Genomic DNA, 16,221 nt, shown 5'->3' on the forward strand with positions numbered 1-16,221 from the left:
AAAAAAAAAAAAAAAAAAAAAAAAAGTAAGGACACGTCTAAACTTCAGAGCTTTCTATACTAAGGATACGTAACTTTTAAAAAGGAAGTTGGTAAGTTCTGCTTGACTGGATTCATGACTCACATACACCCTTTAACATCATCGTTTCCCTTATGCAGCAAACTACCTACAAAGCCAAAAGTAGGCAGTTAAGTGATTTGTCCAAAGTCATCCAACCCTGAGGCCAAAAGTAAACTCAGAATACATGTCTTCTCCCACCAAGACCAATGCAATTTCTGCAATCCTAAATTTACTGAGTAAAAAGTGGCTGCTAAATTTCACACTTAAATACTAAGTTATTTAAACTTAAACCACTACCCTAAACCTGTTATCCTGAAACCATCTTGCAATAATTAGACTAAAGATTAAATATCACATTATTCAATAATTCTCCCCTACTAAATACTTACGTAAGTTTCCTTTGCTACATCCAGATGCAGGTCATCAGTGTCTGTGAAATAGCCAAGTTCAGCAAACAGTGCAGAATCTTTGTACAAAAGGGCAGAGATTAAAAAAAAAAAACAGATATTGTCAATTCAGTGTTTCAACAAAAGAATAAGCACTGTATCCCTATGCCACCTCTAATACGGGTTCTCATCAGCCATTACTATTACTGATAAACTCTAGCAGTGTGAACAACCAATTCAAAGCTATTTCTAATTCATGTATTGTTTTCCACATCATTTTTATCTTGTGATCTAAACCTTTTCACCAAGGATTAATGAACAAATTTTATGTCAGGTCACACTGCACTAAATGATAGTGACTTTCTAGAACATTACAAACAGGAATTCTGAGGCTACATCTGAGCTCAACATGAAAATGTGCCATGGTTAGAAAAGGGAACCCTCTCACACTGTTGGTGGGAATGCAAACTGGTGCAAACATTCTAGAGCTACCCTACAACCCAACAACTGCACGACTAGGTACATACCCAAAGGATACAAACATAGTGATCAGAAGGTGCACATGGACCCCAATGTTTATAGCAGCAATGTCCACAATACCCAAACCTTGGAAAGAGACCAGATGTCTGTCAACAGATGAATGGATAAAGAAGATGGGGCGGGGGGTTTCAAAATAAAATATTACACAGCCATCAAAAAGACTGAGATTTTGCGGGGCGCCTGGGTGGCTCAGTGGGTTAAAACCTCTGCCTTCAGTTCAGGTCATAATCCCGGGGTCCTGGGATCAAGCCCCACATCGGGCTCTCTGCTCAGCAGGAAGCCTGCTTCCCCCTCTCTCTCTGCCTGCCTCTCTGCCTACTTGTGATCTCTGTCTGTCAAATAAATAAATTAAAATCTTTTAAAAAAAAATGAGATTTTGCCAGTTGCAACAACATGAATGGAACTAGAGGGTATTATGCTAAGCAAAATAAGTCAGTCAGAAAAAAACAAATACCATACAATTTTACTCCTACGTGGGATTTAAGAAACAGATGAACACAGGGGAAGGGAAGAAAAAATAAAATAAAATGAAAATTGAGGAGACGGCAAATCATAAGAGACGCTGAACTCTAGGAAGCAAACTGTGGGTTGCTGGAGGGGAGGTAGGTGAGGGGAAGGGATAAACTGGTGATGGGCATTAAGGAGGGCACCTGAGGTAATGAGTACTGGGTGTCATATGCAACTGATCTCACCTCTGAAACTAATGGAAGGAAGGAAGGGAGGGCGGGAGGGAAAACGCACCACGGTTGATGAGCAGTGATTACAGAAGAGGAATATGGCAGCCCATGGACAGTATTTGCCATCTAAGTCTTAGTCAGGGGTACAACCAACTTCCTAGCTGAACAATAAAAGACTCACTTATCTAAACCATTAAATTTATTTCAGCAAATCTAACTAATTCCAATTTCTGGATAAGATCTCATTATAAACCAAGAAATTTAAGGACCCAGAAAATATCCCTTAACAAACTAGGTTGAAACTTCCTGCAGAGATGGTCAGGATGCAGAAAAGGCCAAAGGCAGCTGGTTACCATACAACCTGTGACGTGTCCACTTCCTCCAACATTTTTAGAATCTCAAGAACTTCAGAGAGTTTTCCAAACCTAAGACTGCCTTTGTACTCCCTGGCGTCACACCACTGACACTGCTCTGGTGACTTCCTCATGTCACACATACAGGAGCTACGCCACCAGTCAGTCCACCATTCACTCAGCCAGTGACAGATTCATTTCACCAACCTACAGCAAAATACTACCTAGCGAAAAATTCTGTGTAGTAGTAACGAGAGGTTATTCATACAACTCTCACAAAAGGATGACCTAAACCTTGGTCACAGAGCCAAGAACACCTAAGCAGTTAACTGGGACTGTGTACCTCACAGGGAGGCTGAAACCCTTGCAGAGTTCTCTCTGCTGCCTCTCATTTCTCCTCTCCCTTTCTTTCTGGAGCCTGTTTTCACCACGCTCCTCTCCCACACACACAAACGGTTATTAATGTCACCAATGACCTCTGCGTTGCTTAATTCAATGGTAGATTCAAGGTCTTACTTGACCTATCAAGAAGCACTGGACAGAGCTGACTGACCCTTTCATATTAACTGAAACACATGCCTCACTTGGCTTCCAAATTACCACACTCACCTGACCCCGTCTTGCTGGCTCCTCCTCATTGCGTGGCATGAAACTGATCAGCATAAACTTTTCTATCTACTCTACTCCTTTGGGGATCTCGGCTGAGTTCGTGGCTTTAACAGCATCTATATGCCAAGGATTCCCAAATACACATCTCCAGCCTGTACCTCAAGATGCACATATATACGAAGTACATCTCTGGACACCTCCTCTTGGAGGTCTCGGAGTTAGCTTATCCCAAACTCAGCTCCTGGTCACCCCCACCAAACCCTCTACTGCTCTGTCCTCACCTCAGTTAATCATGCTTCAGTTCTCCCAGTAGCTCAAGCCAAAACCCTGGTTGGAGTCGCTGTTTACTTCTCCTCACTCTCCATATTCAAACTACCAGCAAATCCCATCAGTTCTGTCTTCAAGCTATATACCCATAATCGGATTTTTACCTTTTCTTCCTATTCTTCCTTCCCCTCCCATCTTTCCTTTTCTTCTGTATTTTTCCCATCACTGAGATGTCAGCTTCTGAAGAAGCAGGGCGACGAGGATGTGGGGCTCTATGTGTCAGCAACTCTATGTGTCAGCAATGTGCCTGGTAGCCAAGAACATGGGATCGTATGAGAGAGGGTCTGTCCAGTGTCAGTGGCAGCAAGCCCAGGCTTCCAAGGAAATGGGGCAGTAGGAAGGAGAACAAAGCGGTAGATGGAAGAGGCAGCCTGAGTGTTTAAAAGCATAATGACACTGGACAAACACCTCGTCAATTGAGCAAATCAAATATATCTAAAATACCTGAAGCCAGGTTTCTCACTGTCTAAGAAAGGGTGGATGCCCAACATGGAAAGGAAAGCACCTAAAAGAACCCTAAGATGTTGGACTGACATTGGAAGTATTGATATGAGCCCACTTCTAACAAATATATGTACACAGAAGAGTCATAGATGTCTGTATACTTGTGTATATAGATACAAACACATATGTGTCCTAGTTCTGTGGGCTCAAAGGTCCTAGAACAGTGATATCCCAGTAGCAGTGAAAATACTGTGTGCTCTAATCTTGGATACTAACTGCCATCCTCTACTAAATGAAAGTCCATTAAAGAGCTCCTTGGAGAACTGGCTGATTCCAGAGCTGAAGCAGGGAATGTGCAAGATAAGAATGGAAAATCTTCTAGTGCCAGAAAATAAGGAAATTCTGAGAGAATCATTGGAATATGCCAGAAGAATAAAAGAGCTGATATGGGGTGGGGGGGCACACCTGGGTGGCTCAGTGGGTTAAGCCTCTGCCTTCAGTTCAGGTCATGATCTCAGGGTCCTAGGATGGAGTCCCACATCAGGCTCCCCCCCACCTCTGCCTGCCTCTAGGCCTACTTGTGATTTCTCTCTCTCTCTCTCTCTGTCAAATAAATAAATAAAATCTTAAAAAAAAAAAAAAAAAAAAAAAAGCTGATATGAATGAACTCCCACTGGTCAAACTGGGAAAAACCTAAGCATTGAAATAAAATGGGAGTACCAGATTTTAACCCACTGAATCAAACAGGAGTCAGTGGGTCTATAATGAAATAAATACACATATACACACATACACAGAGAAAGCTCTTTCTTACAGTACAATGTCAACTAATAAATGCAGACAGAATGACAGAGATAATTATCATTCGGCATTAGAGCGGCAGTTGATACACATGGGAACTATCAATGGAGGCTGGGGGTGGTGGGTGGAGGTCTAACAAGGAATAGGACATTGGTGTGATGTCAGAGTATCTCCCCCAATACAGGAATCAAATACAAAAGGGGAAACAGTGACTTTACAGTGGTGAAACCTGGCAGATATGATTAAGATGAACCTCATCTTGGGACAGGGCAACATAGTGTGCCTCCGAATGATTCACTGAGAACAGCACAGTAGGATTTCTCTGGCATTCCTGCCAGGGATGCATGGCCTGATTCTGGTCATGAGGAAACCACAGATAGAGCCGGGGTTAGGGTCATCTTAGAGAATAAAAGACTTGTGTTCTTTAAGGCTGTCAAGGACACAAGAGACAGAAAAACACTAAGAAACCATTCTAGACTGAAGGACATTAAGACCTGACAAGTAAAAGTGATGTGTGTTTGCAGGTAGGACTCTCGTCAAGAAAGGAAAAAGAGCCATTAAGACAGAGGACAAAATCTGGGGCACCTGGGTGGCTCAGTGGTTTAAGCCACTGCCTTCGGCTCAGGTCATGATCTCAGGGTCCTGGGATCGGGTCCCGCATCAGGCTCTCTGCTTCCCTCTCTCTCTCTCTGCCTGTCTCTCCATCTACTTGTGATTTCTCTCTGTCAAATAAATAAATAAAATCTAAAAATTAAAAAAAAATAAAAAAAATTAAAAAAAAGACAGAGGACAAAATCTGAATGGTGTCTGTGAGGTGGATGGTAACATGTCAGTGTTTATTTCCTGAATGGAAGGAGGACATGGTAGTAACACAGGAGTATCCTTGCTTTACAAGAGGGGATACATACTGTAGTATTTAAAGATAATGGGTCAACACATCTCTCTCACGCTAATGAAAGAGAAATGAGGTAAATGCAATAAAATTTAACAGGGAACCTCTGTGAAGGGTATGCAACTGTTTTCTTTAGTTTTGAAAGTAGTTCAAAATTTAAACATCTAAATAAAAAATATGTGTGGGGCACCTAGATGGCTCAGTCGGTTAAGTGTCTGCCTTCAGCACAGGTCATGATCCAAGCCCTGCATTGGGCTCCCTGCTCACTAGGGAGCCTGCTTTTCCCTCTCCCTGCCGCTCTGGCTCCTTGTGCACTCTCTCTCTCTGGCAAATAAATAAATAGGACCCTTAAAAATAAATAAATAAATAAATGTCCAGCTCTTGATTGTGATCTCCAGGTTGTGAGGTCAAGACCCACATCAGGGGACGCCTGGGTGGCTCAGTTGGTTAAGCAGCTGCCTTCGGCTCAGGTCATGATCCCAGCGTCCTGGGATCGAGTCCCACATCGGGCTCCTTGCTCCGCAGGGAGCCTGCTTCTCCCTCTGACTCTGCCTTCCACTCTGTCTGCCTGTGCTTGCTCTCACTCTCTCTCTCTCTTACAAATAAATAAATAAAATCTTTAAAAAAAAAAAAAAAAAAAAAAAAAAAAAAAAGACCCACATCAGGCTCTGTGCTCAGTGCGGAATCTGCTTGTCTCTCTCCCTACCCCCACTTGCACTCCTATGTGCACTCTTGCTCCCTCTTAAATAAGTAAAATATTTAAAAAGAAAAAAATAATAAGTCTGCAAAATCTTTTTGGTAACTTGAAATTTTGATGTTTACTAAGATAAGTTAAATGATGGGTATTTGTTGACTAGCTAGATCACTTCCAAATAAAATAAAATACTGAAACATTAATTACTGAACATAGGTTTATTGGCTTTTGCTCAGCGGGGAGTCTGCTGGAAATTCTCTCAACATCTCCCTCTGCCCATCCCCATTCACGTGTGATCTGACTCTTCTCTAAAAAAATAAAATTAAAAAAAAAAGTACGTGTATATGTAGATGTATTTGTGTATCTCCATAATCCAACCACTGCCATTACCTCCACTGCCACCACTGCAATTCTCTTGGATTGCTACAGTAGCCTCCAAATGTTCTCCCTGCTTCCACCCTTGCCCGTCCTTGAGTCTATTTTCAACAGAGCAGCTGAAGTGAGACTGTAAAAACACAGGATATTATTGGGAATCAGGATTTTCACAGAAAAGAAATGTAACTCAGCAGTGAATGCTTTGTCCAGTCGGGCACTCCTGGATTCCCTGGACATAAGTTCTCCCAATAAACCTCTATCTCAGGAAAAAAAAAGAGAGAAAAAGAAAAAAAAATGTAAGCATATAATGTGAGAAGGTGAGAAAGAACCCTGTGGTACTGTCTTTGACCTGTAGGTATCAGTACGAATTCATGCTGCTTAAAAATACCTATTTCCTCGTTCTCGGGAAGTAAATGATGAAATGTTTAGGAGTTTCGTATTATCTGCAGCCTCCTTTCAGATGATGAAAGAGGGAAGTATGGGTAATACTGAATGGGGCAGAATGCTAACAGCTGGTCAATCTAGATGAGGGAAATACAGGGTATCCTGTAGTGATCTTTTCATTCGCTGTGGTTTTTTAACAAAAACCTCGGTGGTTTAAAAACAACTGAAAGTAGGTTAGTAACGTATATCTAATGAACATTCGGGGCTGGTCCCCTCTAAAGCAACTCTAAAGTCCTCTGTCTAGTTCGACGTCCTCTTTGCCAGTCTCATGTAACCAATATTTAGATGTCCCTTTGCAGTAGTAAACCATGGGAGCTATTACTTTTAACTTTCTCAGCAAGCTTTCCCACCTGACCTTGACCATGTATTCATTTACTTCCTCTCAGTTTATTAATATGAGAAATGGCCACCAGGTTTAACGAAATGGAAGTCAGTGGTGACCTTCGAGCGGCTTTGGTGGAGGGGTGGATCCCGGCTGCTCACTGACAATGAGAAAGGAGAAACTGGAGTCAGTGAACATGGTTTTATTTTTGCTCTTAAGAATTGTGCTGTAGGAGCAGTTGGGTGGCTCAGTGGGTTAAGCCTCTGCCTTCAGCTCAGGTCATGGTCTCAGGGTCCTGGGATCAAGCCCCGCGTCGGGTTCTCTGCTCAGCGGGGAACCTGCTTCCCTCTCTCTCTCTCTGCCTGCTTGTGATCTCTCTGTCAAATAAATAAGTAAAATCTTTAAAAAAAAAAAAAAAAGAATTGTGCTGTAAAATAAAGAGAAATGTAGTAGTAGCTAAAGAAGTAACACCCAAAGAAGGTTTGGAGGGCTTTTTCTTGATTCTGAACAGGACCAACAACCACATGTTTACTGACCAGTGGAGACGACCTAGCAGAGAGGGAAGTGATGCCATCCAGGGAACAGAAGGAAGAAGTATTGCGCAACACTCTTAGACTGAGGAGGAGGGATCTACAGCACTAGGGGCTCCAGCAAGAAGCCACTGGTTCCCAACAAGAGAACGTAAATATACTGGTAAGTGGTGGATGAGGTAGTGGGAGACTGTGGTAGCTCTCTTCCGATTCAAAGGAAGGGGGAGGAGGTGAAAGAGGTTTGAAGAGAGAAGGAAGTTGATACAAACAACCATCGAAGTGGGAGAATGAGATCCAGGCAAATATGATCCGCCAGGCCACACCGGGAGGCCTGTTTCGGGTTACTATCATCAATCTGTTAGATTTAACCAAGCTCGTGGCTCAGCCAAGAGAGGACTACAGAACGAGAGACAAGGTACTGTGAGTGTGAGCGAGGGAAGCTGCAGTGAGTGCCGATGGACCTGAACTGCGTAAGGGGGAAGTGATGACATGGAGAAAACAGGGGACAGGGAAAAGATGGCAGCGTCCCAGCAGGACCGCAGGGATTGACGGAAGCAAAAGGGAGTGAGCTGGTAAGACAGGAGGTGGTGGTCAGAGTGGGGGCTGTTGAAACTGAAACTGTTAGCAGCACTGACAGGGTTTCAGCCTGCGACCAGGGGAGTAAATGGCTGAACAGGGTGGAAGGCCAGACCACTGGTGAGGAGGAGGCCGGAGACATGAGAGGTCACGGTATCTGAAGTATCCTCTGAGGATCTGAAATCAGCCAAGGAAGGAATGTTGGAGAAAAGTGACAGTAAGCTAAGAGCTAGAATTTCTCAACAGTGAGGGAGAACGAACCAGGAAAGAGCAGATGACTGACTGTAACAGGTGACAAACAAGCAACAGGGATGTAACAGGGATGGGTGGCACAGCACGTCGTGAAAATGTGAGACTCAAACTGGATGTTTCTTAGGGAGAATGAAAGGAGAATGAGCTGAAAGCAGCAGCGAAAAACAAGAAAGTTGGGGTGCCTGGGTGGCTCAGTGGGTTAAGCCTCTACCTTTGGCTCAAGTCATGATCTCAGGGTCCGGGGACTGAGCCCCGCATCAGGCTCTCTGCTCAGCAGGGAGCCTACGTCCCCCTCTTTCTCTGCCTGCCTCTCTGCCTACTTGTGATATCTATCAAATAAATAAATAAAATCTTTTTAAAAAAATGAAAGAAAAACAAGAAAGTTAACTATATCCCACCTTTAGAGGCCCAAATGGCAAAAAGGATATGAGAATCAAAATGGCCACCATTCACCAAGACTTCGGAGAAAGCAGCACCCACCAGGGAGTCAGGCTGCGGTCAGTGCCAGAAGGCCAACTTTCACAGAAGAGACGGAAGATATAAAAGAAACCACAGAAGCAGATAGAAGCTTCTGATCTTGGTACATATACCTTACATGTGGCAAAAGATCATTTCTATACGAAGTTGAGACGGAGGAAGGGAAGAAGAGGAAAGACTTGCAGGTGACAAATAAGCATTTGAACACATGCTCCACATCACAGGTTATGACGGCACTGCAAATTAAAACAAAAATCAGGGGGGCACCTGGGTAGCTCAGTCTGTTAGGTGTTTGCCTTCAGTTCAGGTCCTGATCCCAGAGTCCTGGGACCAAGTCCCAGGACCCAGCCCCCTGCTCACTAGGGAGCCTGCTTCTCCCTCTCCCTCTGCCTGCAGGTCCTACTTGTGTGCTGTCCCTCTGGCTCGCTCTCTCTCTCTGCCAAATAAATTAATAACATCTTAAAACAAACAAACAAAACCCAACAAGGTGGCGTGCCTGGGTAGCTCAGTCAGTTGGGTGACGGACTCTTGATTTCAGTCATGATCTCAGGGTCATGAGATTGAGTCCCATGTGGGGCTTCGGGCTCAATGGGGAGTCTACTGAAGATTCTCTCTCTCTCCTCCCCACCCGCACTCACACACGCGCTCTCTAAAATAAACAAATCTTAAAAAAAAAAAAAAAAAAAAGAAACAGAACAACAACACTTATTGGAATGGCTCAAATCCGAACACTGACAAAATCAAATGCTGGTGAGGATATGGAGCAACAAGAACATTCATTCACTGCTAATGGGAAAGCAAAACAGTACAACCATTTAGGAAAACAGTTTGGAACTTTCTTTCAAAACTAAATATGCTCTTACCATACAATACAGCAATTATGCTTCTTGGTATTTACCCAAATGATTTGAAAACATGTCCACACAAAAAGCTGCACATGAACATGGCAGCTTTATGTGTAGCTGCCAGTATTTTAAAGCAACCAAGAGATCCTTTGATATATACATGCATAAACACACTGCGTTGTGTTCCCCCCTCTCCATTTACATGCCATGCCCCCCAGGGTGACTGCACCCAGAGACAGGGTGATCTTTAGGAGGTAAATAAGATTAAATGACAATGTAAGATTGGGGCCCTATATTACACTAAGCGAAGTAAGTCAGAAAAAGACAACTATAAGAATCTCTCTGATATGAGGAATCTGATGCGGGGAGGGGAAGGGGGCCGTGGAGAGTAGGGAGGGAAAAAAATGAAACAAAATGGGATCCGGAGGGAGAGAATCCATAAGAGACTCTTAATCTCAGGAAACAAACTGAAGCTTGCTGGGGGTTGGGGGGCAGGGATCGGGTGGCTGGGCGATGGACATTGGGGAGGGTATGCGCTATGGCAAGTGCTAGGAAATGTGTAAGCCTCATGATTCAAGACCTGTACCCCTGGGGCAAATAAGACATTATCTGTTAATTTAAAAAAAAAAAAAAAAAAGAGTGGGGCTCTAATCAGATAGGACTGTGGCCTTACAGGAGGAGGGAGAGAGAGACCCTTCCCCATCCCCCCCTCCTCTGCTCCTCTCTCTCCCTTCACCCCTCTCCCCTCTCTTTCAACTCTCATGCCTCTGCCCTGTGAAGACACAGTGAAAAGGCAGCCGTCCACAAGTCAGGAAGAGAGCCTTCACCAGAACTTAGACCATACTGGCACCTGATCTCAGACTTCTAGCCTTCAGAACTGTCAGAAAATAAATTTCTGTTGTTTTAACCACCCAGTCCTCGGTAATTTGTTATGGCAGGCTGAGAGACTGATACACTGTAGTACATCCATACAACGGAACAATATGCAGTGCTTTAAAAAAAAAAAAAAAAGCCATCAAGCCATGAAAAATCATAGATGGATCTTAAATGCATGTTGCTAAGTGGAAAAAGCTACCTACTGTATGATTCCAACTATATGACATTCTGGAAAAGGCAAAACTAGGCAGACTAGGTAGAGGGCCCAGGAGGAGAGAGGGAGGGATGAACACTTACAGCACAGGGGATTTTTTAGATACAAGAAACTATTCTGTGAGATACTGTATATACATGATATTAGGTATCTGTCAAAACCCACAAAAGGTACAACACAGAAGGAATCTTAACATAAACTATGGACTTCAGTTAATCATCTTGGATCAATAATGGTTCAACTGTAACAATTTACTACATTAATGCAAGATGTTAGCAATAAGGAAAATGGCAAGGAGAGTTTAAATAGAACTCTATGTACTGTCTGCTCCATTATTCTGTAAATCTAAAACTGTACTAAAAAGAAACTTACTATTAAAAATAATTATATGAAATTCAGGGGGCACCTGCCTGCCTCAGCCAGCAGACCTTGCAACTCTTGATCTCAGAGTTCAAGCCTCACGTTGAAAGTAGAAATTACTTAAAAATAAGTGTAAAAATCTTAAAACAGAATAAAATAATTACATGAAATTCAGAGTTCAGTGTCATAAATAAGGTTGTATGGGAACACAGTCTTCCTCATCTCCATGTTCAGCTGACGCTGCCTATGGCTGCTTCTGCATCGTAACAGCAGAGGTGAGTAGCTGCAACAGAGACCACAGAACCACAAAGCCTAAAAAACTTACTATCCGGACCTCTACAGAAAATGTTTGCAGACACTGCTCTAAATGTCACTACCCAAGTTAGAGGGGAAAAGCCCCTCCCACCATAGACTGTTCTGACCTAATCACTCTATTTAATTATTCAAAGTTATGAGAGTGACAAGTACTAATTACATACTCTAAATTTTTAAATATCACTGGCCACCTTCTAACATTAAAAAAAAAAAAAAAGTTGGGGGCGTCTGGGTGGCTCAGTAGGTTAAGGATCTGCACTGGGCTCAGCCATGATCCCCAGGGTGCTGTGATGGAGCTCCACATCAGGCTCCCTGCTCTACAGGAGCCTGCTTCTCTCTCTCCCTGCCACTCCCCTGCTTGTACTCTCTCTCTCTCTATTAAATAAATAAATAAAATCTTAAAAAAAAAAACAAAAAAACAAAAAAACAGATAAATCAGTGAGGTCTTTGGATCCTCAAGATGGCAATTCCCAGAAAATGAATCCCTATTCTACTGAAAAACAGCAGCAGACGGTAGTGTTTCACTTTTGTGCCTGTGAAATCGATCCTACTTACTGACTACCTAACAAATCAGAATTAAAGTGTGCAACCAGGAGAAGACTGTCAACAGTCTGAAAAGAGAAGCCTGGAAAACAATGGGAAATGAACACATTCAGGGAGGAGCAGGGCAGGATATCTGAGTTAACTCAGTGAAATGACTACAAAGAACTGAATGCTCTGTCAATGAACAGTAGGACTATTCGTCAATTTACGCATCAATTTATCGGGTTAATCAGGAAAATGCAGCCTGAGTATCAAAAGACAAAATAATGCTTCAAGAAAGTGCCCCACAGTAGCAGTTTAAGAAATATCATGAGGGGTGCCTGGGTGGCTCAGTGGGTTAAAGCCTCTGCCTTCAGCTCAGGTCATGGTCCCAGGGTTCTGGGATCGAGCCCCGAGCGAGCAGGGAGCCTGCTTCCTCCTTTCTCTCTCTGCCTGTTTCTCTGCCTCCTTGTGATCTCTGTCTGTCGAATAAATAAATAAAATCTTAAAAAAAAAAAAAGATCATGAAAATGTAACAGCTGACTAGCTGAGAAAAAAACGTAACCACCTGACACTTTAATGTAGATTTATTAATAACTGGGGGGGGATGGTGTTGGGAAGAATCACATCTGCAGAAATAATTAAGGAAAGCATTACGGAATAATGACTAAGAGCACAGGCTTTGGAGGTAGACAAACAGGTTCTGATCCTGCCTGTGCCCCTCACAGGCTAGAAGACTGACCACTCTCCCTCAGCCTCAGTTTTCTCATCTGTAAATTAGTATTAACTTCTTGCGCTGTTGAGAGGATTGAAGAAGATAATGCATGTAGAAGCTCTGCGGCACACCTGACACAAATGAAGTCCTAGATAAAGGGTAACCACCATGACCACTCTATCTGGCACAGGAAAACACACTTGAAATTGACAGTCTACAGTCCTTCCAACAACTGCTAGGAAATCCACCAACGACTGAAATAAATTTCTCATGTCACATAATTGTAGAAAAGTTCTGTCCTTAGAAAGTCAAACGAGGACTTCAGGTCAATAAATAGAATTGAGATTGCCCTTTGCTTCTCAGAATGATGGTCCAAGGGGGAAAGCTGAGCATCAGCCCGGGTCATCCCCAAAAGTTCCAAAGTAGGTGAATGGCATAGGCTCAACTACAGGGCCCACTCGACCTATGCAATCCTAAATTCTCACTGAAGCTCGAGACCAGCATTAGTATTACATCCCACAACAAAGAGAAGAATAAAAGGTTCCTCTAAACACCTAGATGAGGAAGTTTCCCCACTCTGAGTCGCACTGCATTGCCTTCCGCTCTTCCTGACCATAAAGCCGAACAAAAATACAGGAGGCAAATTTTTAAAACAACAAACAACAACAACAACTAGAGCTGTTTCTGGAAGGCAGTAAGGATTACATCAGTCTTCAAGTACTAGGTCTAGGTCGTCGGGGACCCAAGGTCTGGTGCTTTGGTTCTCTGCCAAAATGGACATCAGCCTAGACCAACAGTGGCAGCTGCGACACGAAGATCACCGTATACACTCCCATTCTCTCCCACAGACACACTCCCGACAGACACACTTCACGGCAATCACCGCCCACACCCCACACCGAGAAAACAGCTTGGAGCCTTGGGGTGGTCACAGTCCTCCTGCCCTCTGCTTCTTACCTACACCCTTTCCAGCCCCACACAACGATCATCTCGTACTTTCCCAGCGGAAACGCTGAAGAACGATAATAATTCCAATCAGGCAACATTTCACGCTCGCTGCTTCCCGGGCCGAAACCGACGGGTTCGGCGAGACCCTCCCAGGGAGGACCGCGGACGGAAGCGACGGGCGAGCCCCGGCTCCCGGGGCAGAGTTCGCCCACACCTGCCTCCACAAGTGCGCGTCAGGAGGAAGAACCCCACGGCCGGCAGCGGCCCGTTCGCAGCTGCCACTCACCCCAATCCTCCTCGGCTCGGTGAGAGAGGCCCGGGCTGAGAGGCGACTCCATGGTGCCGGCAACGCCAGCCGGCTCCCGCAAGCCCCACGCTCCGGCGGCCTGGAACTCGGTGACTGATATCCCGTACGGCGGCGCCCGGCGGACAAAATACCGCCCACCGCGCTGCGGACGGTGGCCGAGGGAGGACAAATTCTCACTGAAGCTCGGGCCCTTGGGCGGATCTGAAAGGAGGAGCGTGAGATACTGACGAGCTCGTTTAAACAAACGTCCGAGTAAATATTTCCCTGTAGGGCTTTTCGGCACTTTCTGTCCCGCTAGTTTAAGGAAAAAGAGAGAGAGAGAGAGAGAGACGGACAGACACATAAACACTACATTGGTTAAATAGAATGTACGGATAATATTAAGAAAAGTAAGAGCCCTTTCTGAACATGCTGGATGTCTTTAATACCACAGCGTAGCTCTCGCGGAGCAAAAGCAGAGCCCGAGAAAGCGAATCCGATTTAATTTTCCGAATCGCTCGCTAGCGATGTAGAAACTCGCGGTACACACGAGCGTGAGGGAGAACAGCTCTGGTGCGGCGCTCGTCAGACGCCGCCCTCGCAGGCCCCGCGCGCGGCGCGACCACCAGGGCCGCGCGCGGGGCCGCTCTAGAAAGCCTACTTTTGTTGAAACAGATTTAAGCGAGGCGAGTATAGACGATGAGCCGCCCGGCTCAGGCCGATCGCCTAGATTCGCGGGTCTACATCGTGACGGGTGGAAAGGCGGGCGCGCGTACCCCATATATGCAACCTACAATCAGGAAAGTCCCGATCTCTTTGTTACTAAAACTTAAGGTTCCGTTTTGTGTCGAAGAAATTCACATCTCGAGCTGCGACTGCAAACCTGAGCCGAGTTTGACACCACAGCGTCCGGACCGCAGTGTCCCAGCCTTTCTCTTCGCGGCACTGCAGCGGCGACGGGGGTCGCACGCCCTGAGAACACGTATCGCTTTAGGACCAAGCGGAGTCTTTCCCACAGTTTCGGAACCAAACGCGCGCTTCCCAGAATCCGCCCCAGTCCTCGCGCCCGGAGGGTTACTCCGGATTGCATAATCCGCCGCGGGCCGTGCCGCCCCGGGACCCAGAGCCGGAAAAAAACAAAAACAAGACGAAACCCCGCTTGCTCTCTTTCACCGTCGGATGGCTAACCAGGTTTCGGGTCCGGTGAAATATGCATCAGGTGTTCTCACCTGCAAATCCCAAACTGACAAACTAAGGTAGAACCAGCGAGAGTCTTCTTTCCGTATCCACCGGGCACCTCAGTGCTTTTTTTTAAATCACCATGACTGAACTCCTGCCAGCGTTGCTTTTTGTTAATTTTTGAAAATTTTATTTTTATCCCCAAAGTGCAGATAATGAAACAAACGTTTGCATACCTATCACCAAAAATTAACAAATATTAACGTTTTCCACTTTTGTTTCAGGTTTTTCATAATATAAGAAATTAAACATTGCAGATAAGACCCAAGTCTGCTTTTCCCCCGCTTCATTTCCCTCCCTCCACATAGATGGCTTATATGACACACACAGACACACTTCTATGACACAGTATTGGGTTGGGTTTTTTAATTTACATAAATGTGTCATTCTCATGTTCTCCAAATCACTTTTCTTATCCAACATTACTTTTTGATGATCTATTCATGTTTTAACTGTTACACGGTATTTCCTTGAAAATACATATACATATATATATACACACATACATATAACTCTCAATTTCTTCTTTCATTTCCCTACTAATGGACATTTGGATTGTTTCAAATTTTTACCATTACATTCGCCTTTGTATGAGTCCCTGTGCATATAAGCAAGAATGTCTTTAAGATATATGCTGGGTCATAGAATAGGAATGTTAATATTTGCCAGATTATACCATTTTACATCCCTGCTAGCAGCAATGAGTTCTGCACATTCTGACCAACACTAGATTTGGTCACTTTAACATTTTTTGCCCCTGAGAAGGGTGTGACCATAATTTACATTTCCCTGACAATTAAGGAGATGGTGCATCTTTTCGCGTTTATTAAACCTTACTTACTCTTCTGTGAATCGTCTTTTCTTACAAAATTTGCTATTGCATTTTCTTTCTCTGATGATACTCACATCTTTAGCTAGCCTACTGTCTTCATTTAACAGATACATATATGGCAAATACATTCTCTCAAGTTGCACTTGTCTTTTTTAAGGGGTTTGTCTTTTAGGTTTTAATTTCAGTGTAGTCAAATTTACCGGTCTTCTGTTTAAGATCTGTGGCATTTGTAACTTGCTTAAAACTCCTTCCCTCTCCTGAGGTCATAGAGATTTTCTTATTTTCCCTGAATATTTTTATAGTTTTGTTT

General features: G+C 44.1%; 1 protein-coding gene across 1 annotated transcript in view; it reads right to left on the reverse strand.

The window, feature by feature from the left end:
- Window positions 1-14,281, reverse strand: part of ATF6 (activating transcription factor 6) — a 208,974-nt gene extending 194,693 nt beyond the window's left edge. Inside the window, exons 1-2 of the mRNA XM_059413442.1 lie at window positions 13,841-14,281; window positions 450-526 (exon numbers count right to left, since the gene is read on the reverse strand). Of these exons, the coding sequence (XP_059269425.1) occupies window positions 450-526; window positions 13,841-14,204 (441 nt within the window). The 5' untranslated portion in view covers window positions 14,205-14,281. The remainder of the gene's footprint in view (window positions 1-449; window positions 527-13,840) is intronic.
- Between the last annotated feature and the right edge of the window lie 1,940 nt (window positions 14,282-16,221).

This window comes from Mustela nigripes, chromosome 10, assembly GCF_022355385.1.
Source record: "Mustela nigripes isolate SB6536 chromosome 10, MUSNIG.SB6536, whole genome shotgun sequence".
NCBI classification, from domain to species: domain Eukaryota; kingdom Metazoa; phylum Chordata; class Mammalia; order Carnivora; family Mustelidae; genus Mustela; species Mustela nigripes.